Source organism: Arachis ipaensis, chromosome B7 (genome assembly GCF_059453495.1).
Source record: "Arachis ipaensis isolate K30076 ecotype BB chromosome B7, ASM5945349v1, whole genome shotgun sequence".
Lineage (NCBI taxonomy): Eukaryota > Viridiplantae > Streptophyta > Magnoliopsida > Fabales > Fabaceae > Arachis > Arachis ipaensis.
In genome coordinates, this window is record NC_142442.1 from 25,016,997 (window position 1) to 25,044,626 (window position 27,630).

At 35.9% G+C, this 27,630-nt stretch overlaps 1 protein-coding gene across 9 annotated transcripts; it reads right to left on the bottom strand.

Moving 5' to 3' along the window:
* LOC107607023 (transcription initiation factor TFIID subunit 15b) lies at positions 1-25,074 on the bottom strand. 9 transcript variants are annotated; one of them, XR_015892229.1, is made up of 9 exons: positions 24,715-25,067; positions 24,502-24,613; positions 23,703-24,357; positions 23,231-23,381; positions 23,062-23,143; positions 21,981-22,178; positions 21,812-21,865; positions 20,797-20,972; positions 1-2,578 (listed from the first exon to the last, which is right to left on the bottom strand). XR_015892229.1 is itself a non-coding variant. In XM_088493652.1 (7 exons), exons 2-7 carry the CDS (start codon positions 24,806-24,808, stop codon positions 22,070-22,072), a joined length of 1,203 nt encoding a protein of 400 aa, XP_088349778.1. In that variant the 5' UTR covers positions 24,809-24,852; positions 24,962-25,074; the 3' UTR covers positions 15,707-22,069. The 9 variants fall into 9 exon arrangements, 2 of the variants coding, with proteins under 2 accessions (XP_088349778.1, XP_088349777.1); XR_015892230.1 differs by lacking the exon at positions 20,797-20,972; XR_015892231.1 differs by lacking the exons at positions 1-2,578; positions 20,797-20,972 and adding an exon at positions 7,989-9,657.
* Between the last annotated feature and the right edge of the window lie 2,556 nt (positions 25,075-27,630).

The following is a 27,630-nucleotide window of genomic DNA, read 5'->3' on the forward strand; positions in this document are numbered from 1 at the left end:
CTTAAAGAAATTTTATCACGGCATCGAATGGTATAAAAAGAGATTAATAGATTAATAATTAGGAGCATAAAAATATATTTTTTATAAACAACTTCAATGGGAGCAAGATTAAAAAAAATCAATTAATTGAACTAAAATTGTGCAAGATAACTGATAAACTCCATATTTTTTGATATAATTTAGAATAATAAAATGAAGCTTATCAATCCCCTATACTTAAACACTAACATATTCTTATGCTATAATGCTAATTAATAAAGAGAATGAAGGATGTCAACCAAAATATATGCATACCGTTTATTATATACAACTACCTAATTCTACCTACTATTTACATGGGATTGGTTAAAATCAAATAATTTTTTAAGATATAGTAAAACAAAGAGGGCAAAAATGCAATATCAAGCAATTCAATCTCATTAATCAATTAAGTTCTAAAAGAAGTATAAACTTACAAGGCTATATAATAGGTGGAACATAGAATCAAGCAATTAAACTTTTACCGGATGTGTTTACTCTCTTATCGCTCTAGTATATAAGCTTAATCACTCAATTCTCTTCCAACTTTGATTTCTAAAACTTGTTTTTCTTTTAACAATCAACAAGTATTCAATGCATACATACACTTATCAAGAAAACTTTAGAGAGTTGTAATGAAGTTAGGGACAAGGTGAAAATATATTTGATTAAGAGGATTAGAAATTTGAATATTTAATTAGCTTAAACTTTCACCTAACCTATAACAACCTATTTACTATAATGCAAAACCTACTACCCATTGTATTTTTATCCATCTTTCACTTTTCATACACACACCCCCTTACGCATTCTCAATTAATTTACACCACATATGCACTTACTTCTACAACTTCATTTGGGGCCATATTTATCCCCTTTTTAGTTTTTTTTTTTTTCAAAAGATAAATGCATATGATTCAAGTACTTAATGCATGTATATGCACTCAATTTCAAAAATTTTCAATAAACTTAAAACACCCATTTTTTACACCGAAAATTTCAAATTCTCCTTTTTCATACCTAATGATACAATCACCACTAGGTTAAACTAATCAAAGATTAATTAAAACATTTATTATTTTTTGCTTAGTGTTAGTGGAGGCTAGAAATTAAGAAAAAAGGGAATCAATAAAGCTCAAATTGGCTAACAAAGAAAAATTAAAAGATAAGACTATTTGAGTAAGTGAGCATATATGAAACAACTCAATCATCTAAATAGATACATACATAAAATATTGGAATTCAAGAATCAAATAAGTTAAATATTGCAATTATAGAGAGAGTAACACACAAGAACGAAATAGTGGTTAAAAGTATATAACCACTCATTAAAGACTCAAATCTCACTAGGTTGTATATTCTAGCTACAATCTATGTTCTATAATCCTTTTTGTTCAACCAAGTTCATTGAAAAATAAATTCCAACTCAAGTTAATGGGACACCCTTAAAAGATTTTCATGAAAACTTATTATTTTAACCAAGCAAACAATGAGTTAATTAATTTTTATTTTTTTTTAAGTAGTTGAGTGAAAATATAATTCTAAGATTTTTTCTATTTTGTCTATAATTCTCAATTCTTAACATGCATAAAGGAAAAAACCTAAATTCTAATCTTTGCATTCATCCTACACTAGAATTAAGGGAAAGAAAAAATAAACTATATAAACACCAAGATAAACTAGAAGTAGACTAAAATAAAAAACATTCTAAGTTATGTACATACCCGAAATGAAAATGCCATTAACTAGAGAAAATTCAAGATAATCGAATAGCAATAAAAAAAATTCTAAGAAACATAATTAAAAAAATTACAAGGCAAGTGTTTGAAAAAAAATCTTTATCTTGGCTTCAAACTACATCAGAAAATAACTTTTGGGGACTTTTGAAAGGTCCAAAATATGATGATGTACGTGTTTTATTAACTTAGCATGTAGGGTCATCTCGCGCATGCGAGAAATGATCGCTTACACAGAAAGCTTGCCTAAGCAAGAAATGCTTACCCACGTGAGGTGCCAACAATCTCCACTCTGAATTGCTTTTCGAATTCGCTTCTTCGCTCCATTCTCTTCGATCCTTCGAAGTCGTTGATATATCTTAACCCTAAAACACTTAAAGAAATTTCATCACAGTATCGTATGGTATAGAAAGAGATTAATAGATTAATAATTAGGAGTATAAAAAACATATTTTTCATAACACAACATTGGGAGCAATATTCGAAAAAACTCAATTAATTGAGCCGAAATTGTGCAAGATAGTTGATAAACTTCATATTTTTTTGATACAATTTAGAATGATAAAATGAAATTTATCAACTATATCCCATTATTTCCGTAACGAACTCTCCACGCCAGCAAGAGATATAACCCTATGCTTCTCATATACATCCCATAACAAAGTCTCTCATCCAATTAGGCCTCTTCTTAACTCTCATTTTCTTCCTTCATCCCATAACAAAGTCTCTCATCCAATTAGGCCTCTTCTTAGCTCTCATTTTCTTGGGTTTCTCTGCTTGAACTAGTCCAATTTTTTATTCTGATTCAACCCGTTTTGCCACTCCTAGGAGATAGTCAAAAAGGAGAAAAGATTAGAAAATTCAAGGTCGCTAAGAAAGCGATCAAGTCTTCTTTTAATATTACCCTTACTCCAAGTAAATGGAGGGTTTGAAAAGTCTAAATCTTTTAAATCACAATTATAAATACAATTAACAAATTCATGAGAATCCAAAGAAAAAGTTAGAAGAACTCTCGTGTCATTTCGGGATAAGGTGAAGTTGAAGTGCTTGTTTGGGCGCCATTAAATCGATAAAAAAAGATCTTTTTTCATTTTTATTTTTTAGTGTGTTTGACAAATTTTTAATAGTAAAAATAAAAGCACTAAAAAATTAAAAAAAATATCTTTTTTGAAAAACTACAATTTACATTTTTCTTAAAAGATCTTTTTTCTTTAGAAAAAGAATAAATAACCATTTTTAACCATGAATGATTTGGATACTGATAAAACTGACTATGAAAAATTGAAACTAAAATTATATCCATATAAAATAAGTTTTGTCTGACAAAAATAACTAATTATTAACTTTTTGTTCATAATTCCGTAAAATACCCCTAACCTTTCATCTTCTTTTATCTCTATATCCAACCCCTAACCCTATCAATTTAACCCCTTCCTCTTCCTCTACCCTCCAACCTTCTCTGCCGTCACAATCCCTTTCACGACCTCCATCCCCTCACCCTCCCTTCTCTGTCGATTATCACTAACTCCAACACCACCACCGCTTCATTTCCTTTCCCACTCCTCCCCTCCAACCACTTCCTCCACCGCCATTGAAGATCTCCTCAGCTCCTCCAGAGAGAAAAAAAATTTTCAAATTGGAAACCCCGTCGTACCTAATATATATGTATTATCCATCATAAATAATTATTTCACTTTCAAATTGGAATCCTGTTACAAAAAATTGAAGTACAAGTAGAATTAAAATTTCTATATTAGTTTTTAGTCTAACACATTATTTGATCAGAATTCAAAAGTGAGAAAGAAACTAATAACATTCTTCTCATCAAACGCATTATTAACACGCAGATTAGTTTCTCCAGCAGCGGCGGCAATGATGAAGACAAAAATCTATTCATGCCAAGACGTATGTGCTGCGGTACTAGGGCAAAGCCATTCAAAACACGCTTCCAAAGCCATCCTTCCCCACCTCCAAGGCCTCACCACTAACCGTCATCCAAGCTGCTAAGTACTCCAAACTCGCCGCCACCAACGCCCTCACCACGCGCCTCCCTGAGTTCTGTTCCTCCGCGCACCTTCTTTGCCTCCCGGACATCAAGCCCAATCTCTCCAAGTGAGACAAGAGCTAAAGCTTCACCGGCTATGAAGACGGCCATAACTTCACCAACTACGACAGCGACGAAGCCGAAAGCGTTAACGACTTCAAGAACTACCCCAACAGCTTTGGCAACCCTGTGTTTATCGAGTTCCGCTCCTATAGCCGCAATTTCAGCGGCAAAAACGAGACCTTCACAAGCTACGGTGGAGGCAACAGTAACTTCAAACAATGCTTCAACACCTACAGCAAGCTTTCCGGAGGCGGCACCGGCGAATTCACCCAATATGGAACCAACACAAACGACTCAACCCTCCGGTTCTTGTCGTACAGCGAGAAAACAAGTGGAAGGCAAGAACACTGGGAGTGCGATAGAATCATCGACACTGGGATTTTCAATTTGAAAAGTTTTTTCTCTCTGAAGGACCTGATGAGGGTCTTCAATGCAGTGGAAGAAGTGATTAAAAGGGAGGGTGGGGAAGGGAATGGAGCAATGGTGGTGTTGGAGTTGGTGATGGTCTCCGGGAAAGGGAGGGTAAGGGGGATGGAAGGGATGGTGGTGGTGGAAGGGGATTGTGATGGCGGAGAAGATTGGAGGGTAAAGACCGAGGAGGAGGGAACTGGGTTAAATTGATAGGGTTTGGGATTGGATTTAGAGATAGAGGAAGATGAAAGGCTAGGGGTATTTACGGAATTATGAACAAAAATTTAAAATTAGTTATTTTTGTCAGACAAAACTTATCTTATATAGGTATAACTTTAGTTTTAATTTTTCATGGTCAGTTTTGTCAGTATCCGAATCTTTCATGGTCAGAAATGACTATTTATTCTTATAAAAAAAATATTTTTCACATAATAAATGAAAAAAAAAATACTTTTATCTTATTTTATCGAACGATAATTGATAGATAAAAAAACCTTTAAGATATCCAAATATAAAATCCCTTTTACTTTTGTAAAAAATCTTTTAAAAAAATATTAAAAAAAAATCTTTTTCAAAAATGGCACCCAAACGAGTTCGAAATCCCCTCCTAAGCATCGCGATCCATTAGTTATCCTTGCCATGTCTTTCAAATTACTCCAAAGGTCATTTCGGTTTCCCATTGTAGGACTACCATAAACCGCAGTAAAATGCCAAGGTCGGTCATTTTTCCATTTGACTTCCATATGTATGAATTGTTTGTGAACAATGATGGATGTGACGTTTCAAAGGTCTTTCATCTATAAACACCAAATGTCTCCCGAAAAACCTTCACTTCACTAATACACCAAAAATCAAAACCGATTCCTTTAGGTAGCGTTTGTTTTGAGGTACTGAGACAGAGACTGAGAGACTGTGACTCAGTATCGTGTTTGTTAGTTCAGAGACTGGTACTAAAATTTCTGTCTCTGTCTCTAAAATTTCAGTATTTCAGTACCTCCAAAAAGTAGGGACACAGGGGACTGGAATTTTTAGAGATGGAGACTGAAACTTTAATAACATTTTATACCTAAAATACTTTCATTTCAATTAATTAATTCCAATTTTACCCTTTGTGCAAATTAAATTAGAGTTTCATTCTTGTTTCAATTCATGTCTCCCATTTTGCACCAAACAGAATACTGAGATTTATTTCAATCCCTGTCTCTTAGTCTCTGTCTCTCAGTCTCAGTCTTTCCGTCTCTGTCTCTCCACCAAACGCTACCTTAATGATGGATTTGGCCTTTGATTTGGGTTTCAAGAAGAACCCAGAACTTAGTTTTATACTTAATCATAATATCTTTGACAATAGAATTGAAGTCTTTAGCAAAGGCTTCGACAATTTCAAACAATGATTTTCATTATTAAAGCATAAAGGAAATAAATAAAAAACATCATAGAGAAAAAGAACTCCCTGTTCTAAGGAAAATTATGCTTCCATAGGTTGTACAATCGAATCATCCTGGGCATCGTTTTCACTTTGGGAACCCGCCTTTAAACCTTTCATGTCTCCTCTATTATGATCTAGACTAGCAGTAGCACCTTTTGGCTCAAGTGGTTTATCTTTGAACTTGCCACTATTGTTCTCTTGGATGCTTCCTCCCATGATCTTAGTTATAAGAGAGATTGCCAGAGGATCCAAAGAGCCATCTGTAGGGATGAAATTTCTTTGTTAGTGATTCTTATAAATTTTCTTGCCAAGCCTATGGAATTGATTCCAATAAGCTTGATGACTGTCATCCTTTTTTATCCTATTTCCCTGGTTATCTATTACTTGATCCGAGTTGTTGGCTTCTTGGTGTTGCTGCGAAGTTCTGCCCGACTTGGGTTGTGCTAAGCTTTGTTTCTTGCTTGTTTTAATATTCTTTGCTTTGGTATTGTTGTTTGGCACTTTGAGTCTTGGTGGGGCTTTGTTGATCCTCTGTTGATTTTCTGGCTTCTCATGAAACCGGCTTACTCTAGCATTAATTTCTTTTCTTTGATCTTGGCTAGCAAGGCTCGGTTGTTCCCCCTCTTCATTGGTATCCACACTTTTCTGATTTTTTTTCATCCCGTCTTAGAGCCTCAAAACGGGTAGAAAAATTTCCTTCCTTATTATTTGCGATATGATTCTCTAATCCTTGCTTGTTTCTCCTTTGGGGTTTTTTCCCACCATCCAAGGTCCAAATGGACTCATCCCGAATCTTTAATGGAATTGCCAAAATTTATAGCAGCAACAGCAAAAGCAATACCAACAACAACAGCAACACCATCACTACCACCACCACTACCACCAACAACAACAATAACAACAAAATCTTGTTCCACTAGGTGGGTCGACTACATGAATCAAACGACGCTATTGAACTCTATCATGTATCATGTCTACAGAGAGACCGTTTACATGTAGATCTCGTTTGATCACCTCATAGATAGTCTTCTTAGGTCTTCCTCTGCCTTTCACTCCTTATCCATCTTCCATCTCATCCACCCTCCTAACTGGGTGTTCTGTTGGTCTTCTTCTCACATATCCAAACCACCCGAGGCAATTCTACCATTTTTTCACAATGGGTGTTACTCCAACTTTCTCCCTTATATCTTCGTTCCTTATTTTATCCAATCGCGTATGACCACTCATCCATCTCAATATCTTCATCTTTGCCACAGTTAGCTTATGTTCGTGTTCCCCTTTGGCCGCCCAACACTTCATACCATAAAGCATAGCCGGTCTTATACAGTGCGATATAATTTACCTTTAAGTTTGAAATGCACTATTTTTTCACATATAAAACCAACGCCATTTTGATCAACCTGCTTGGATCCTATGATTTACATCCTGTTCAATCTCTACATTATCCTGAATGATGTATCCAAGATACTTAAAACTTTTAACTTTTCGTAGGATGTTTTCTCCAATCTTCACCTCTATATTGGGGTTTTCCCTCCTCAGATTGAACTTACATTGTATATATTCCGTCTTGCTACAGTTTATGCGCATACCATACACTTCTAGAGCTTCTCTTCATAAGTCCAACTTCTTTTTTATGTCTTCCCTTGACTCTCTCATAATGACGATATCATGGGCAAAAAACATGCACATGGCACAGGCTCTTGGATGTGCTCTATGAGTACTTCCAAGACTAATGTGAAAAGGTATGGACATAAGAATGATCCTTGGTGTAATTCTATACCAATAGAAAATTCCTCTGTCACACCACCTTGAGTCTTCACACTAGTTGTGGCCCCATCATACATGTCTTTAATTGCACGAATATATGCGCTCCTTACTCTCTTCTTTTCTAAAACCTTCCATAAGACTAGGGCTGGGCATGGTTTGGATTTTTATAAATCCAAACTGGATCCATTTCAGAACCAGTTTTATGGTTCATGAAACCAAACCAGAACTGGATTGAAGAGAGAAACCGGTTTTAAACCGGTTTGGAAAAACAAAAACCGGTTTTAAACCGATTTTAGAATTTAAATCCAGTTTTATTTATAAACCGGTTTTAAATCCAATTTTACATATAAAACCGGTTTTTAATCCAGTTTTACATATAAAACCGGTTTTAAATCCATTTTCTTAAAATCCAAATCTAAAATCCGGTTTTTTTTTTTTATAAAATCCAATTTTAAAACCAGATTTTTTAACTAAAAATTCAGTTTTAAAACCAATAAAACTTCAACATGATTCATAAACTAATGCATGTTCATATATCTTGCAAGACAGCAGCAGTGTTTAAATAAAAAATTCATATAAATTGAGAGTTATGTACTCAAGAATCTACTGCTGCAGAATCAGAATTCAGTTTCTTTCTGCACAAGGCACCATTTTTCAAAAGGGGAAGCGTTATTTATAACTCATAAATTTCTTTAGGGATATGCAGCCTAGTATATCTAAATTTAAAACATTATTAATGATCAAATTTAAAACTCATTTGCATAATCCAAATTCAAGCTTAAATCAGAACACAAAAGTAAAGACAATAAATAAATTGTTTTGTACAAAATCTAAGAAAAAAACCAAAAAACAGCCACATTTTTCTATCACATCACAATACAAAATAAAGTTTTACAATTCAGGAATATGTTACTTCTAAGAGCGTTATATCTTGCCAACATTCATAATAACTGGACATATTTTTCTCAAATACATGAAATAGTAGTGCAATTTGCAATGCAAATATATCTAAGCAAAAACTTCTAAGAGAATATTTAATTTCTTTCTTAGCTTACAGCTTCAGGATTTCTAAATAAGTAAATATTTAATTTCTTTAACTTCAAAGACTATTCCTTGCAATCTATGTTCTATGCAAAGATTTTAGAGCCTCCTCTAATGAATTTCTTCTCACATCTACATAAAGTTCACATCCTCCTTCAGTTAAGAAGAATAAAGGGTATGTACTTTGCAAAGTAAACATGTACTTCTTTAAAAATAATTTTGTGATCTGCTCCAGCAGCCAGCCAATCTTTTTGATACATCATCAACATGATTTAGATAGAGAAATGAAAGAACTTCAAAAAAGCTAGAACTTCTGACAACATCTTTCACGGATAGTAAAATAATCTTCAAGGTTCAATTATATTTTTAAAGCAAACACAAATAAATAAAAAAAATAATGAACAACAACAAAAGGCAAAACTACAAAAGCATATATATAGATAAAATCACATATTCAAAAGATCAATTAAACATTCGCCATAACATAATCAAGCACAAATCCAGCAACACAAACTCAACCAATACAGCTTCATAATTTTAGTTTATATATCATATGATTGAGCTTCTAACTACCCTAACCCTTATTCTTAGTAGCTGATTTCTCTTAGTATAATTCTCTTGGTCTTAAATCACAAAGAACCTGGAAATCCATTGTTAACCATTACTAAAAATTTTGCAATTTGCATCCATATATTTCTGTTTAGCTTTGGCAGGGAATAAAATACTGCTAAAAATCAACTATCAACTATAAACTATTCCCTAATAAAATCATACTTGCATCCCTTCCCCAGTAAACAAACAATGAACTTTGATGTGTTGTATCCTCAGCAATAAACCATTAGCAAAGTGAAATATCATATGCTTTAACAGTATGCTAGAACTAGAAACCTGGTGCAATGTCTCAACAACAGAGTAGCATGATGAATGAACAGAAACAAAATTCAAAGCTAATTAAAAAATTTAAACACAAGGCAAAGCAAATACCTGGTGCTTGGTGAGCCTCTGCGAATGGCTCTAGTCTTCTTACTTCTTAGGGTGGAGATCAAGAGCTTGACGTGTACTTCTTCTTCTTATAAACTTCCCTCAAGATAGCCTTCTACATCTAAGAAATCACCGTCAACACTTGACCAAAGGACAACCACACAACCTTGCTGCAAAAAAAAAAAAAAAAAAAAACCCCAAAATAAAAATGGCATTAACACAAACACTTGATAGGCATAACAGCATAAGCAATCAAACCTTGTTCAGTTTTTCAAATTGATGGAATGGAACAGAACAGAAAAGAACATGGAAGCACCTTTGGCAATTTCAACTATATAATCACAAATGTAGTAAATCCCTATCTACCACTCAATTCATTTTCTCAGATAATAGATTCACTCTGTGGTTCTTCTCTGTTGCTTCACAACATTTCAATCTACCAAATTAATTACTTAATGGTAAACCTATCTAACCTTGAGGGTACCCAGAGAACGGAGAAGAACAGAGCTGGGTCACGGCGAGAAAAGGCGGACGGCGGAACCGCGGATGGCGGAACAGAGCAGTGGTGCGACGCGCTTGTGGTGGTGGTGGCAGCTACGAAACTGCAGTGCCAGTTGCCTGCTCCGGTGCGGCGGTGCTGGCTGGCGGCTGCGGGCGAAGGAGAAAAGGATTCGTGAATCATGACGGTGCTCTGGATCGGGATTTTGAGAATCAAAAGTTAAGAATTAGGGTTTTGTGAGATTTGGATTTTAATCTGGATCTGGATCCAGATCCGGATTAAAACCGTTTAAATGGATTGGACTTAAAACCAAATTATAAAATAAATTTGGTTTGGTTTGGATTTTTTTTTTGTTTAAAACTGGTTTTTTTTAAAGGTTTGGTTTGGATTTGGTTTAAAATCCAAATTTTGGATTTTTTTTTGCCCACCCCTAGATGCTATACCCACGTTCAAGAACAATTTAGAGTCCGATGCTGTTGTTTCGAAGGAGCTTAAGACGTCCTATAAGGACAGATTGCTAGATGATGGGCTTGGAAAGCTGAATCTTAAACAAATTGTTGAGATGGTGGTTAAAGATTCCGATAAAGAGCTTATGAATCACGGAGAAAAGAACCAAACTCCCTTCAATCCAAATACAATCCTAGACGTCTCACTTGAGGAATATGATGAATGGTGTAGACTTGGAAACAAGCTCTTATAATTAAATCTTTCGAAAAGAAGTTTAACCTACTGACCATGGAAAAATGGATTAGTAGGAGATGGACTAGGAAGGAAGTTGTCCGCGTTATGGATCTTGATGAAATTTTGTCTGGTTTGGTTCTTTAACCAAGAAGGTTACACGCATGCATTCTTCAAAGGTCCATGGATCATTGCAAATCACTACATGTTAGTCTAGAGATGGAAGCCATTGCTTACCCCACAGGAGATTGAAGTACAGAAGGTTGTAGTATGGGTTAAGATCCCTAATTTTCTGGTGAAATTATATAATAAGTACTTCCTTCGAAATGTGGGTAAAACGATAGTCACAAAGCTAAGGGTGGACGAACTTACTTTCATACACTTTAGAGAAAAATTTGCACACATTTGCGTGGAAGTTGACCTAAGGAAAAAGTTGGTTCCTTCATTTTCAGCATTGGGAAAAGAATTCAGATTGGAGTATGGAGGACTCCATCAAATTTGTTTCCATTGTGGGAGATATGAACACAAAGTGGATGGGTGCCCGAAGATGCTTAGTGATGCAATGGAAATGTGCTGTCAAAGATGGTTATGGGTTGCCAAAACCACCAAGAGGGAGGTGGGGGATTGTTGACCAGAATAATCCCAAACAGGAAATTTTGGCAAACCAAAACGAGAAAGATTTGATTGGAACAAAATCTTTGGGAGAGAAATTAAAGGAGGGAGTCGTTGCAATGACAAGGGAAGATTATGTAATTAATTCTGATGCTGTAAATTATGGCAATTCCGCCATAAGACCGAAACGATATACCTGTTAAGAAGGATGACGGAGAGGTATTATAGTAATAAACGGGATCTATATATGGTGTTTATTAATTTGGAAAAAGCGTACGATATGGTGCCAAAGGAGGTCTTATGTAGGGGTGGGCAAAAAAAATCCAAAATTTGGATTTTAAACCAAATCCAAACCAAACCTTTAAAAAAAAAAACCAGTTTTAAACAAAAAAAAAAAATCCAAACCAAACCAAATTTATTTTATAATTTGGTTTTAAGTCCAATCCATTTAAACGGTTTTAATCCGGATCCGGATCCAGATTAAAATCCAAATCTCACAAAACCTTAATTCTTAACTTTTGATTCTCAAAATCCCGATCCAGAGCACCGTCATGATTCACAAATCCTTTTCTCCTTCGCCCGCAGCCGCCAGCCGGCACCGCCGCACCGGAGCAGGCAACTGGCACTGCAGTTTCGTAGCTGCCACCACCACCACAAGCGCGTCGTGCCACTGCTCTGTTCCGCCATCCGCGGTTCCGCCGTCCGCCTTTTCTCGCCGTGACCCAGCTCTGTTCTTCTCCGTTCTCTGGGTACCCTCAAGGTTAGATAGGTTTACCATTAAGTAATTAATTTGGTAGATTGAAATGTTGTGAAGCAACAGAGAAGAACCACAGAGTAAATCTATCATCTGAGAAAATGAATTGAGTGGTAGATATGGATTTACTACATTTGTGATTATATAGTTGAAATTGCCAAAGGTGCTTCCATGTTCTTTTCTGCTCTGTTCCATTCCATCAATTTGAAAAACTGAACAAGGTTTGATTGCTTATGCTGCTATGCATATCAAGTGTTTGTGTTAATGCCATTTTTATTTTGGGGTTTTTTTTTTGCAGCAAGGTTGTGTGGTTGTCCTTTGGTCAAGTGTTGACGGTGATTTCTCAGAAGTAGAAGGCTATCTTGAGGGAAGTTTATAAGAAGAAGAAGTACACGTCAAGCTCTTGATCTCCACCCTAAGAAGTAAGAAGACCAGAGCCATTCACAAAGGCTCACCAAGCACCAGGTATTTGCCTTGCCTTGTGTTTAAATTTTTTAATTAGCTTTGAATTTTGTTCCTGTTCATTCATCATGCTACTCTGTTGTTGAGACATTGCACCAGGTTTCTAGTTCTAGCATACTGTTAAAGCATAGGATATTTCACTTTGCTAATGGTTTATTGCTGAGGATACAACACATCAAAGTTCATTGTTTGTTTACTGGGGAAGGGAAGCAAGTATGATTTTATTAGGGAATAGTTTATAGTTGATAGTTGATTTTTAGCAGTATTTTATTCCCTGCCAAAGCTAAACAGAAATATATGAATGCAAATTGCAAAATTTTTAGTAATGGTTAACAATGGATTTCCAGGTTCTTTGTGATTTAAGACCAAGAGAATTATACTAAGAGAAATCAGCTACTAAGAATAAGGGTTAGGGTAGTTAGAAGCTCAATCATATGATATATAAACTGAAATGATGAAGTTGTATTGGTTGAGTTTGTGTTGCTGGATTTGTGCTTATTATGTTATGGCAAATGTTTAATTGATCTTCTGAATATGTGATTTTATCTATATATATGCTTTTGTAGTTTTGCCTTTTGTTGTTGTTCATTATTTTTTTATTTATTTGTGTTTGCTTTAAAAATATAATTAAACCTTGAAGATTATTTTACTATCCGTGAAAGATGTTGTCACAAGTTCTAGCTTTTTTGAAGTTCTTTCATTTCTCTATCCAAATCATGTTGATGATATATCAAAAAGATTGGCTGGCTGCTGGAGCAGATCACAAAATTATTTTTAAAGAAGTACATGTTTACTTTGCAAAGCACATACCCTTCATTCTTCTTAACTGAAGGAGGATGTGAACTTTATGTAAATGTGAGAAGAAATTCATTAGAGGAGGCTCTAAAATCTTTGCATAGAACATAGATTGCAAGGAATAGTCTTCGAAGTCAAAGAAATTAAATATTTACTTATTTAGAAATCCTGAAGCTGTAAGCTAAGAAAGAAATTAAATATTCTCTTAGAAGTTTTTGCTTAGATATATTTGCATTGCAAATTGCACTACTATTTCATGTATTTGAGAAAAATATGTCCAGTTATTATGAATGTTGGCAAGATATAACGCTCTTAGAAGTAACATATTCCTGAATTGTAAAACTTTATTTTGTATTGTGATGTGATAGAAAAATGTGGCTGTTGTTTGGTTTTTTTTCTTAGATTTTGTACAAAACAATTTATTTATTGTCTTTACTTTTGTGTTCTGATGCAAGCTTGAATTTGGATTATGCAGATGAGTTTTAAATTTGATCATTAATAATGTTTTAAATTTAGATATACTAGGCTGCATATCCCTAAAGAAATTTATGAGTTATAAATAACGCTTCCTCTTTTGAAAAATGGTGCCTTGTGCAGAAAGAAACTGAATTCTGATTCTGCAGCAGTAGATTCTTGAGTACATAACTCTCAATTTATATGAATTTTTTATTTAAACACTGCTGCTGTCTTGCGAGATATATGAACATGCATTAGTTTAGGAATCATGTTGAAGTTTTATTGGTTTTCAAAAATTGGTTTTAAAACTGAATTTTTGGTTAAAAAATTTGGTTTTAAAACTGGATTTTATAAAAAAAAACCGGATTTTAGATTTGGACTTTTTAAAAAACCGAATTTTAGATTTGGATTAAAAAAAATGGATTTAAAATCGGTTTTATATGTAAAACTGGATTAAAAACCGGTTTTATATGTAAAACTGGATTAAAAACCGATTTTATATGTAAAACTGGATTTAAAACCGGTTTATAAATAAAACCGGATTTAAATTCTAAAACCGGTTTAAAACCGATTTTTGTTTTTCCAAATCGGTTTAAAACCGATTTTTCTCTTCAATCCAGTTCTGGTTTGGTTTTATGAACCATAAAACTAGTTCTGAAATGGATCCAGTTTGGATTTATAAAAATCCAAACCATGCCCACCCTAATAGCATCACCCATCGTTACCTCCGCTATTTCTACTTTTTGAGTTTCTTCTTCCATCAGTTCTTCTCCATTGCCTAGAACCTCAATTTTTACTTTCTTCGTACTCCTTGCCACCAAATCTTCCTCTTCTGGTGACCATTTCCAAGTGTCAATAGTGATTGTTTTCGAGTTCATACAAACAGGGCAAGAGAGAAAACAAAAAATATAAATTTAAGCTCTCAGTATTATAAAAAATTAATTACTTTTAATAATGTGACAATACACAGTTGAATATGTGTATAAAACTTTTTAATAACAGTGATAAAAATTAAATTCTTAAATTTTAACTATTTCTTTTTTCCCAAAGCATTGTGAAATTCTAAAATTAAGACACTTTCTTTTATTAGGATATGATCTTTTTCTTATTTGGTTGCAAAATCCAATGTCTTTATTTTGTGCTTTTTTCTATTATTACAATTACAATAAAAAATAAAAAACATGACTTGAATTAATCACTACATAATTTAATGCTTTTATTGGCAAGTAAATAATTAATATTCTATGACATTGACAGTGTCCCAGGCATAGAACAATTTTTTTTTCCCTTTTGGAGTGGCTTTGCATAAAACATTTATCCTTTGTTTTTGGGAACAATTCATAGAAGTAGTTTCCATGTGTTTCTAAACTAGAGGCTCCAGAATTGTTGGCCACTCCGTCCAAAAGGATAAAAAGAAAAAGAATTGTTCCCTCCTTTCCCCCTTCCCCCTTTTTTCTCTTCTTTTCGCCCAAAGAAAGGTTAGCCAACATATGATTGAACATGCCCGAATGATACTAGAATGAAAGAGTTCTTATAATAGCTACTTCGTGTTTTCCTAGAGCTCCGTCTTGTTGAATAGCAAGAATAATATTCACAATTACATAAGAAAATCCAACTTCCACTCTGGCTAACAAAAGCTTTGCAACAGAACTGCTTTATCAAACAACAAAAATATCGGCAAAGGAAACAAAATCAACAACACGCCAGGCACCAACCTGCTGCCATCTTAGAGAACCGGAGGGGGGAAAAAAACACACGCACAAAAACACAATCAACACCTTCGTTTGGACAATGCTATGATGCACTGCATTGAACCTGAGTGCATAATACATTAAAGCCATACAACGGTATTGATACGGATCGGAATCCAAAATAAGCTGAAAAATCAAAGAAAGATACTCCTCTACCTCAATTTGATGCACCAGTTAAGAAAATCACTCTATCTTATCTGTTCACACCCAAGTTTCTCAAAAAAACTCGAAAAAATTTTCATTCATAAAAATTAATTCAAAAAGAGTAACAAGGAGTCTTTAAATAGGCTCCTAGCAAATCAACCTAAGAATGAGCCAAATCTTCCTAGATATCTAATTTGAATTTAAATCTCTAAAGAAGTAAAGATAATTTAAATCAGATTTGATCTTTATTGGATTAGATCAGGTTTGATTTAAATTTAAACTTTCTAAAAATACTACTAAACAAATCAGAACTAAATCAAATCTTCTAACAAATCCTAATAACAAAACAAACTAAACACAGACTAAAAAGTCCTCCTGAACACGTATCATTCTCCCCCTCTGCAAAAAGATTCTTCCTCGAATCTTGTTCAATCACTTTTGAAAAATAGCCCATCAGCTGAGTCCACTGTGCATGCCTTTTGTTCAAGATCAATAAAGGAGTACCACAAGGAGTTGCTGTATTTGATGTGCAAAGCTAATGTTAACAAGGGTCCTAAAGTTCTTATGGGAAAATTTCTTATTGGATTAAACCAAGAAATTGTAGATAAGGTCGACCTTTACTATTATGCAACAATGGAGGATTTAGTCCATTTGGCAATTGAGGTGGAGGCGCAACAACAATTTATGGCAATTTGGCGCTCTTCAGACTCCAATTCTACACAGGGTTCTAAATGAGCAAAGTTTGAGGATACGACAAAATTCACTGTTGCAGATTTCAAAAAGAATATTATAGATCGACATCAGCAAACTTCTTTTGATCCTATCTTTAATTCTACTTCACAGTCAATGATGAAAGCATTTGTTGAGTATGTTGTAGATGGAGATGAGTACTTAGAGGAACCAAAGGTGCAACAGTTCTCAAAGGAGTGCTTGGGATGTGAGCAATTTGAAAAACAAGAGAGAAAAGAAAAGTATTTGAGAGAAGAGACCGAGAAAAAAAGTGCGTGTTTCAGTGAAAAGAATCAATGTTTGAGTGAAAAAGAGGGTTTTGAGAAAAAGGCAGAAAATAGTAAGAGAGAAGAGTCATTGAGAAAAAAAGAAACTAAGAGCAATAAACACACTTGTGAGAGAAATGTTGAAAGTTATATAGTTTAAACAAGAGTGCATTAGTGTCTATGACATTCATAGAGTCTTCAGTTTCTCATATATCTAATCAAGTAATCATGAATTGCCTAGTGTTTACATGTTAGATTTTAAAGGTTTTGCAGATTTATTGGTGAATTTTGAAGGAATTAATGTGGGTGGAAGGAGTGAAGGACAAGTGGACAACCAATTCCATTCTATAGTGAGCGGCTACATGGAACATGTCTCAAGTATTCAACATACTACAAAATGCAGTTTGTTTTGCATTTTGATAGTTCAGGCGATCTTGAACAAAAGGCATGCACAGTGGACTCAGTTGATGGATTATTTTTCAAAAGTGATTGAACAAGATTCAAGGACGAATCTTTTTGCAGGGGGGATGATACGTATTCAGGAGGACTTTTTAGTTTATGTTTAGTTTGTTTTGTTATTAAGATCTGTTAAAAGATTTGATTTAGTTCTAATTTGTTTAGTAGTATTTTTAAAAAGTTTAAAGTTAAATCAAATATGATCTAATCCAATAAAAATCAAATCTAATTTAAATTAAATTATCTTTAGAGATTTAAATTCAAATTAGATATCTAGGAAGATTTGGCTCATTCTTAGGTTGATCTGTTAGGAGCCTATTTAAAGACTCCTTGTTACTCTTTCTGAATCAATTTTGATGAATGAAAATTTCTGAGTTTCTTTGCGAAACTTGGGTGTGACAGGAGAGGTAAAGTAATTCCCAAGGTTCTGAAAACTAGACCAGACCAACCGGTTCGGTTAACATCTAAAACCGGCCTGCAAAAATCAGTGAAAAACCGGCTGAACCAGCAGGGTTTTTTGAAGGCCCGATTCTCCCATTCAGCATCAAAACTACGTCGTTTTTATTTAAAAAAAAAAACGCATAGAAGACCTCCAATCCCCTCTCCATTCTCTCTCACTGTCACCAAAATGGCAAAATCCCTAATTTCACAAAGTATTTAACCCTATCAGAGCAAACATCCGCCACCACTCTTCTCCTTCTCACCGTCTCTGTGCTCGTAGTGAAGCCCGCCTCTATCCTCGCCGTCGTCGGCCCTCTGTGTGTGTGTGTGGAGAGCACCACTCTCTGTGCGAAGTGCAAACATACCCGTGCCACTGTGAACTCTTCGCCGTCGCCGTGAGTTCTTCAATCTTCGCCATCCCTCAACATCTTCGTGCTCTTCTTTATTTTCACTGATTTCCTCCCTTTTTCACTTTAGTTTTTTATTTGTTTCCTCTGTTGTGTGTGGAACGAGTCATTCATTATTTGTTAAATTTTATTTATTCTGATTTCTGAGATGCTTCACTTGCTTGTTGCTGATTTTTTTTATTCTCAGTTGATGGTGCTATGATGCATTACTTCACTATTTCCAAACAAGTTGACGAGGGTATTTGGGATGGTGTGGCTGTTTCTAGAGGGAGACCTAGAGTTTCTCACTTGATGTTTGCAGATGACCTCCTCCTTTTTTGTAAAGCGAAGAAAAGTCAAGTTCAGAATGTTGTGCACACCTTGGAGTTGTTCTGTAAAGCTTCAGGTATGAAGATTAACATTGAAAAATCTAAAGCTATTTGTTCTAGAAATATCTCTAATAGAAGAAAGGAAATGTTGTCTGGTGTTTCTCATATTCCTTTTACTAGTGACCTAGGCAAATACTTGGGGGTGAACCTTAATCATCCTCGAGCTGCTAGATCTATTTTTTCGGACTCTTTAGAGAAGATCAAGAATAGGCTGGTTAGTTGGAAAAGTCAGCTCCTTAACAGAGCAGGCAGGCTTTGCTTAATTAAATCTGTTGCTTCTTCTCTTCCTATTTATCAGATGCAAGTGACTCTTTTTCCTACTTCGGTTTGTCAAAAGATTACTTCGGTTTGTCAAAAGATTGATTCTGTGCTTAGACAATTCTTGTGGAAGGGAAAGGTGGGGGAGCGTTGCTTAAATTTGGTCAAGTGGAGCAAAGTTGTCACTCCAAGAAAATATGGAGGCTTGGGAATTAGGGATACTTAATGCGTAAATTTTGCTTTACTCGGAAAGCTTGTTTGACAATTATTGCATAATAAAGATAAGCTTTGGGTAAGAATTATGTTGGCAAAATATTTATCTGGGAGTTCTTGCTTTTCACCCAAATTTTCTAATAATGTTTCAAGCACTTGGCGAGCGATTTATAAGACAATAGAAAAGCTTCGTGATGGTTTTGATTGGTGTACAGGCAGGATGTCTCAATCCTTTTGGTATCATGCTTGGCGACCATGCGGAACGCTAGCTCCTTTGGCTCCTTTTGTGCACATTTCTGATTCTCACTTGAAGTTAGAAGATGTCTGGCACCTTGGGCATTGGTGGTGGGATATTCTTTGCACAATGATTCCGGAAGAAGTTAAACTTGATTTGATGCTCTTTGATCCTATCAAGCAGGCAGAAGATAAAACAGGTTGGTTTTGGACAAACTCAAATACTCTCACCTACTCGACTAAAAGCGGGTATGAATGGCTATTGAAGAAGAAATTTGGCTGGAATGATAATGAAAATTGGCTTTGGCTTTGGCGCTTGAGAATACCGGAGAAGATAAAGTGTCTGCTCTGACTTTGCCTCAACAACGGAGTTCCCACAGCTAGTTACCGGTTTCAAAAAGGTATTTCTACTTCTGATTTTTGTCAGAGATGTTATCTTGCTCTAGAGGATATTAACCACTGCTTTAGGACTTGCCAAAAAGCTCGTCAGATTTGGATTAGCTTAAATTTGGGAATGACCGCTGAGGACTCTAATTTGGATTTTGTGTCTTGGATTCGTTCTAACCTCAACAAAAATGAGTTTCTCTTTGCAGCGGCCTTTTGGTGGATTTGGAGGGATAGGAACAATGACATCTTCCACCAAGATGATCCATGGAGTAAGGAGAAAATTGTTCACTTAGTTAAACATGCTGCTCGAGATTTCTCTAATATTGTTATCAACCAAAAACATATTATTCCTTCTTCTTTGAAATATAACTGGGAACCACCTCCAATGAATGTCTGTAAAGTAAACTGCGATGCAAGCGTTTTTGAAAATGAACAATTAGCTGGCTTTGGATGTATTATTAGAGACAGCATGGGAATTTGGATAAAAGGTTGTTCTGTCAGTATACCTCTTTCTAGTGTTCTCTGTTGTGAGCTTCATGCTATTTGGAGAGTGCTTGTTATGGCTTGGGATTGCGAGTGCAAAGAGGTCATATGTGAAACTGATAATCTTGATGGGTTTCTTCTTGTTTCGCGAGGCACAACCAGCATGATTAGGAATGACTCTGATCTGCTTGACAAAATCAAAGAGATGCTCCAGCGGAATTAGACAGCTACTTTAGTGCTCATCCAGCGAACAGCAAACAGAGCGGCTGATTTAATGGCTAAGACTACTGTTTTAAACAAGCAGATGTATCTAGAGTGGTTACTGCCTCCTAATAATTTAGACATTATTATTAGAGAGGAGTACTACTCTTTTTCTTAGGTCTTTTTTCTTTGTGTTATGTTCAGTCACCAAAAAAAAAAAATTGCTTCACTATATTGTTTATGTTAAAATTTTTCTGGTTTTGAGTTGTTTATGACTTCATGCTATGATTCTGATTCTAAGTTGTTTAGGAGTTTATGCTGGTTTTTCTGATTTGGTGAGTGATCTTTTTTATTCTGAGTTGTTGATGTGTTGTGGTGCAATATGAAAGTTTTGAAAATTCTGAGGTGAATATGCTGATTTTTCTAAATTTTGATTTGTCATTTTGGTCTATTTTAATTTTTTTTAGTTATAAAATTTAATGTTTAAAGTTATTTATTAATTTTTAATGATAAATTATAGATAAATTATTATATAAAATTGTAAATTTTAAATTTTATCAACTTAAAAATTATTAAATTTAAATATTTGAAATTATATATTAAACTTTTAATAATTTTATTATATATTTAATTAAACCGGTTGAACTCCCATTAAACCTTTAAACCATTGAACCAGTCACTCCACAGGTTCATTGACCGGTTCAATTCTCGCAACCTTGGTGATTCCCTTAACTGTTGCATCAGAAAATCAAATTGAGGTAGAAGAGTCCCTTTCTTTGATTTTCATCCTATCCTCCTATCCTGGAACAGGATTCTGTTCCGTATCAAGTATCAATTTGATACATGTTAGATGCATCTTTTTCATAATTCGAATTTATACCATTGAATTGCCTGTATGACAACAAGAAGTTTAATCCGATGCATCTAAAACAAGGTTGAAAGTTAATAACCAAGAAAAACAAAGTACTTTCAAAATTGAAACCAAACAACTACTCACCCTTTTAGCGGGAAAGAAGCTAAACGAAGAATAAATTTGTTCCAATCATGTAACCGTCAAACTCACAGAAGGACATTTGAATATTTAGTACCAATTAAATGAAATTATCAAAGGTTGACTAGTGAACTAATAAACCTACCAAGTACCAACTCCTACTGAGCCATTAGATTTTAGTATGTACCATATAGTTTTGCTTAGTTCTACGATGAAACAAAAACTGAAATTAAGAATAAATCAGTTTTAAAACACAATACAATAGGATGATATAGGATGCTTATAGGCAACTCATCGGAGTGTATGCTATAGTTCTAATTCATAACATTGTGTCTAGAGCATCTCAAAGGGACATTAAGTTCACTGCGTTGCTTTAGCAAACTAGGTTCCTATAGCCAAATTTATAGTTGAAATCAATATTTTCAAAAGTGCCATCCAGTAAGCTAAAGAACAATGCTAGTGTTCTTCAAAAACATGTAGTGTCACTCTTTCCAACAAAACTCTTGATTTATTGGATGTGCAATATGACAAAACAGGAATGCTACTTTTTCTTAGAAAAAGCAATAAAAGAAATTATTAAAATAATCTTTTGTTATTTTTATTGGACTATAAAACTATTTTGAAATATAGGATCCCCATAATACCTCAAACTGATTGTATCAAATGCCACATGAACCAGCCAACCAGGTATGCAAGGTACAAATACCAATCAAGTATTAAGTATGAAAGCGGCACTCACCTGAAACAATCAACCTACATAGCAGCAAGCCATTTGAAGACTATCCACTTGCCTCTATAAAAACATGCACACTATCAAATTAATCCCTGCCTAAAGGAGTAAAACCTACCAGCGAGTCACATGAGAAAATAGCAAAGAGGTCTCTTGCTCAAGTAAGTGAACAACCTACCTCTTTGCTTCCATTTCAAGATTCCAGCGTATACAACAAATCCCTCAGACAACAAATCTTAGTACATAAAAGGTTCACTTCGGAAACTCTCAGTATGGACGCGAACGGTTCCCACCGTAATTATCACGCCTATCAGGTCCAGAACCACCTCCATAATTGTCTCGGCGTCTATCTCCACCATAGCCACCCCTGTTGCCTCTGCAGAGTGTAGAAGCGAAAAAGGAATTAATGCTCAATGTTATATAAGTTATCAATTTTGACCAAGGGAAGATTTGACCATGTATAAAAACGAGCATTCATTTACTCTACATTACTATAGTCAGTAAAAACATCTGAGTGACCATGTTGACAGTAAAATATATCCCAGTCTAATTAGCCTCTAGACTAAATCTGATGATGGCTTTTTTCATTTCTTGTCATTTGAACATGATTTGATAGGTAAATTAGCTCAATAGTCCACATCTAATTGAATTCTTGAAGACATCCAATGACATGCATGTATCAGTTAAACTACTCATGCTGTAACACAAAGAATGAAGCCCAATGTAAATATAATTTGAGAGCTAAAAAAGGACTTATAACAAGAATAATCAGTCAGCTCCATATATCAAGATAGCCTAATAAAATATGTAGTCTCAACCATGGCAGACACGAGTTTGCTTTCTAAGTATTAACTTTGCATATGTTATTACAGCAATACAGAACCAGATACCTGGTTCTTATTCATACATCAATATCTAATCTTATGGGCATATTAGTTGTCTCAAATATTGAAATCAGAAGATCTTATCTTCAACTATATGCCAAATTGCAAATAAACCAGGCATTGCTAACTGCCCCCCTTTTCAGTACATAGATCGTATGTAGTATGTAACCATAAATACAAATGTGAAGGTCCTGTTAGTGCTATTACTATTACCATAAACCAAAAGAAAATGAGCATCAACAAACCACTGAAATAACAATTCACAAATAGAATACACATACTAACAGATGTACCCCTAAATGTCTCAAAAGCAGTGCAAGGAGACCAAATAAACACAGTAATCATTCAGTAGGTAAAATGATATATAATGGATACCCATGGTTATGTGCAGGTGGAGCCCGTGGTGCAGATTTTTCTGCCATCATAACATTGATTTTATAGCCCCTTAAATCATAATCTGAAATGAAAGAATTATTATTAGTTTCTCTAAGTATAACATAGAACATGAGTGTTTTATTAACTGGAGAGTAGCTAGATGAAGTACTATTGTAAAAACCACCCGCAGAATGTGCTGCAGATGGATCTTCATAAGCAAGGGCAGCATCACCCTTGTTGTTTCCTTTCTCATCAGTGTATATTTTTATGTTCCAAGGCCACTGATCTTTATAGCCCCTTTTCTGCTTTATTCTTCCAACCTGAACAATTAAGGTGTGATATCTTAAGTTAGCCTGAAGCTTCACATATTGTAATTGTAAATCAGAGATAAAGAAATCGACAGATCACAGATAATAAATTTCTAGCATCTCTACAGTTCACAAAGATAAACAGCTAAAATTTGGTCCCCCTTAGATAACAGACTCAAGTATTTCATATGCAAGATAGATCCATTCATTTGGTCCATACATACATACCAAAAGAATTTCCCTGCAAACTATTTTGAACTAACAAAATTGAGAGAAAAAAAAGGTAACCCTCCATATAGAGATCATACAAAAGTCAACAGAACAGAACATTACTTGTCCAATGCCTCCAAAAAGTTCCCTCAATTCATCAATAGTCACATCTGGCGGTAAGTTTGATATGTAGATTCTAGAGTTGTCACAAGAATCATCACAATTCTCATCGCACTGCTTCACCTTAGCTGGGGGCTCAGCAGGAGCTCCACCATACCCACCTCGACCACCAGCACCATACCCACTGTCATATGCACCAGGTTGCCCAGCCCTAACACCAGCACGCCCATCCCCAAGATTATTCCCAGCACCACTATGACCCCCATATGATGGAGGATATGATGTAGGGCCACCAGTGTAGCTTGCAGGAGGAGGAACAGCATCGGTTCCATAACTCGCATCCCCACCATAAGAATTGTAATTGGATGGATAGTTTCCTCCACCACCATATTGAGCCGTAGGAGGAGGGACTTGGCCATATACACCATCGTCTCTGGCTTGATTACCAGCATATGAACCACCCCTACTGCCTCCCCCACCCCTACCATCACTGTAATTACCCCTACCACTGCTTCCCCCACGAATATTTGCATATCCCCCACCACTTCCCCCTCTATTATAACCACCACCTCCACCGCCGCGATCATTAGACCCAGTAGGACATGGAGCACCACATTTGTTGCATTCAACCCTTTTCGCAAAGTTCAAGTTTCCACAACTATACATTAACAATTTAAAATCAATTCCAGAAACCGTAAAAGTGAAAAAAAAAACTCAACAGAAGAAAAAATGAAATAATCACTGAAAAGCTAGCTCAAGAAAAAAATAATAATAAATGAATCTGGGGGGAAAAAAGCCAAACCTTGGGTTTGGACAACGCCAATCTCCATCTCTACCACCTCCACCACCGCCGCGACCGCCACGACCGCCACCTCGTCCGCCGCGGTCTCCACCATGAAAACCACCGCCGCCACCTGTTGCAATTCGAACCAAATTAGGGCTTCTTACAATCAAAAACAAAAAATAAAAAATAAAAAAAGAAAGTCGATTCCAGAAATAGTATCATGTTACAAACCTCGACCGCCGAAACCTCCTCCTCCGCCCCTTCCTCCATAACCTCCGCCACCTCCGTAGCCACCACCGCCATCTTGACCATACATCCCAGACATGATTAGAATTATTTAGGGTTTAAACCCTAGTTGTTTGGGTAGCACTGAAAGAGTATAGAAAAAAATGAGGTAATACTTTACGTTGATGATAATGGTGAGTGGAAATGCTGATATAGTAATATAAAGCTACAAAGACGTGAAGAAGCTGCAAACCAATGACAAACAAGAGTCGAGAGAGATTATTTCCTCTTTACAGAATTAGGCATAGCTGATTAACTGCCAACCGGACAGTCAAGTAGAAGTGTAGAACCTTTGGGAAAAAGTGTTAGCAGAAATGAGACAGGGAAATTTTAAAATGCTATTATATAATTTAAATTTGATGTAAAAGATTTCGACCTTTGTCAACGATACGTGAGTTAAACCCCAAAGTGGTTCCTAAGATTCACGATTTGCACTGATTTAGTCTCTGACTTACCAATTACACTTTATATGTCCTCGACTTTATTAAAATTGTACTACAGTCGTCCCTCTCCACATCTCCGGCCAAATTAACTACCGCTGGCAGTGACATGGAGCTGAGATGCCATGCTGGGTGCCACGTTGGAGTGTCAATTTTGGCACTAAAGAGAAAAATGAATGAAATGTCGTCGTTTGAGAGAAGTTAAAACTCAAAACCCAAATAACCCAATCTCTGTGATCACTTCATCTTTCTCTTCTTCTTTTGAACACCAAAACTACGACCATGAAATCCTGAGTCCTGGCAACTGTATAAGGTTTGAAGGGTGAAAACGTTCGGAGCTTCCTAGAGTTCGTTTCCACTGTGATAGTTGTGTGCGATCGTTGTCGCTCACGGAAGGAGAGAGAGTTCATCGCGAACACACGAAGGTAGGCCTCAACTAGAAAAAAATAATGTTTTTGAAGTTAAAGTTATGCATCATTGTCTCTCATGGGTGAAAATTTGATTTTTGTTGAAAGTTTAAAGTTTTTTGTTATTTGCTAGGGTTTTTGTGGGCAGTGAAAAAATTTTCCATGCTCTGTTTCTAATGCAATTTTATTTGGGTTATTTGATGGGTGTTTGTGGTTGAATGTCATGGTTTGTTGTTATATGTGTGAATCTGATTGTTTGTTTTTTCAATTTATTTTTTTGCATAATGCAGATGAAGACTTTGATGGATATCATGTTCTATCATTGGGGAACATTTAAAAAAATGATGATGGAATACTAGTGTACTCACCGGACAATAGAACTTGCTTAAGAGATTTAGATGAGGATACATTGGATGTGTTCTTCGTAAGGAACTATTACAAGGAGCTTGGGTATGACAACATACTTCAGTGCTGGTGGCTGCCTCTAGGGGTGTGCATGGTTTAGTTTTTTTATAAACTGAACTGAAACTGCACTAAACCATTTTAAATGGTTTAGAAACTGAACCAAATTGCTTTGTCACATAAGAAACTGGTTTTAAACCAGTTTATAATACAGTGCACCAGTTTAAACCAATTCATAAAAATAAAACCAATTTTAATTGAAAAACCAGTTTAAACTAGTTTATAGGCTAAAACTAGTTTTAACATATAAAAAAAAATAGTTTTTAGTTTATACATTCTCTCTCTCCCTCCTCTCTCCTCTCTCGCTCTCTCTCCCTTCTCTCTCTCTCTCTCTCTCTCCCTCTCCTCTCTTTCTCTATCCCTTTCTCTCTCCCGCTCCTCTCCTCTCTTCCTTCTCTCTTTCTCTTTCTCTCCCCTTCCCCACTTTCTCCCCCTCCCCTCTCTTTGTCTTTCTCTCTCCCCCTCCACTCTTTCTCTCTCCTCCTCTCTTTCTTTTCTCTATCTCCCCATCCTCTCTCTCTATCTCTCTCTTTTCCCTTTTTCTCCCACTCCCTTTCTTTCTATCTCCCTCTCTCACTCTCTCCCCTCCTCTCCTCTCCTCTCTTCTTCTCTCTCTCCCCCTCTCTCCCACTTTTCTCTTTTCCCCTCCTCTTTCTCTCCTCCTCTCTTCCTTTTCTCTCTCCCTCCTCCCCTCTCACTATCTATCTCTCCACTTCCCCTCTTTCTCTCTCCCTTCTCTCTTTATCCTTCTCTCCCTCTCTCTCCCCTTCCCTCCTTCCCTCTCTCTCTCTCTTTTTCTCTCTCTCCTTCTTTCTCCCCCTCCTCTCCTCTCTTCTTTCCCCACTTTCTTTCTCTCCCCTTCCCATCTTTTTCTCCCTCCCCTCTCTTTGTCTTCTTTTCTCTCTCTCTCTTTCTCTCTCTCTCTCTCTCCCGTTCCCTCTCTCCTTTCTCTCTCTCTCTCTCACCCCCTTTTTCTCCTCTCTTCCTTCTCTCTCTCTCTCTCTCTCTCTCTCTCTCTTCCATTTTTCTCTTTCTCTTCTTCCCTTCTCTTTGTCTGCCTATCTCTCTCTCTCTCCCCCCACTATCTCATTTCTCTCCTTCCCTCTCCTCTCTCTTTCTTTTCTTTCTTTCTCCCTTCTCTCTGTCTCTCTCTTTTTTCTCCCTCTCTTTCTCTCTCTCCTCCTCTTCTTCTCTCTTTTTATCTCTTTTCTTTTTCTCTCTCCTCTTTTCTATCTCTTTCTCCTTTCTCTCCTCTTCTTCTTTTTCACTTTAGAGAAAAGAGGGAGAATGAGAGAGGAGAGGGATAGAGAGTGAGAGAAGGTTGAGAGAGAGAGAAAAAAAAAGTAAGCGAAGAAAGGAGAAAAAGAGAGGGAGAGGAGGAGAGAAAGAGAGAAAAGAAAAATAGGAGAGAGGGAGAGAGAGAAAAAGAGGAAAGGGAAAGAGAGTGAGAGAGAGAGAGAGAAGGGGAAAAAAGAGGAGAAAGGAGAGAGAGAGGGGGAAGGAGAGAAATGAGGAGAGAGAGGAAGAGAGAGAGAATGGAAGGGGAGAAAGAG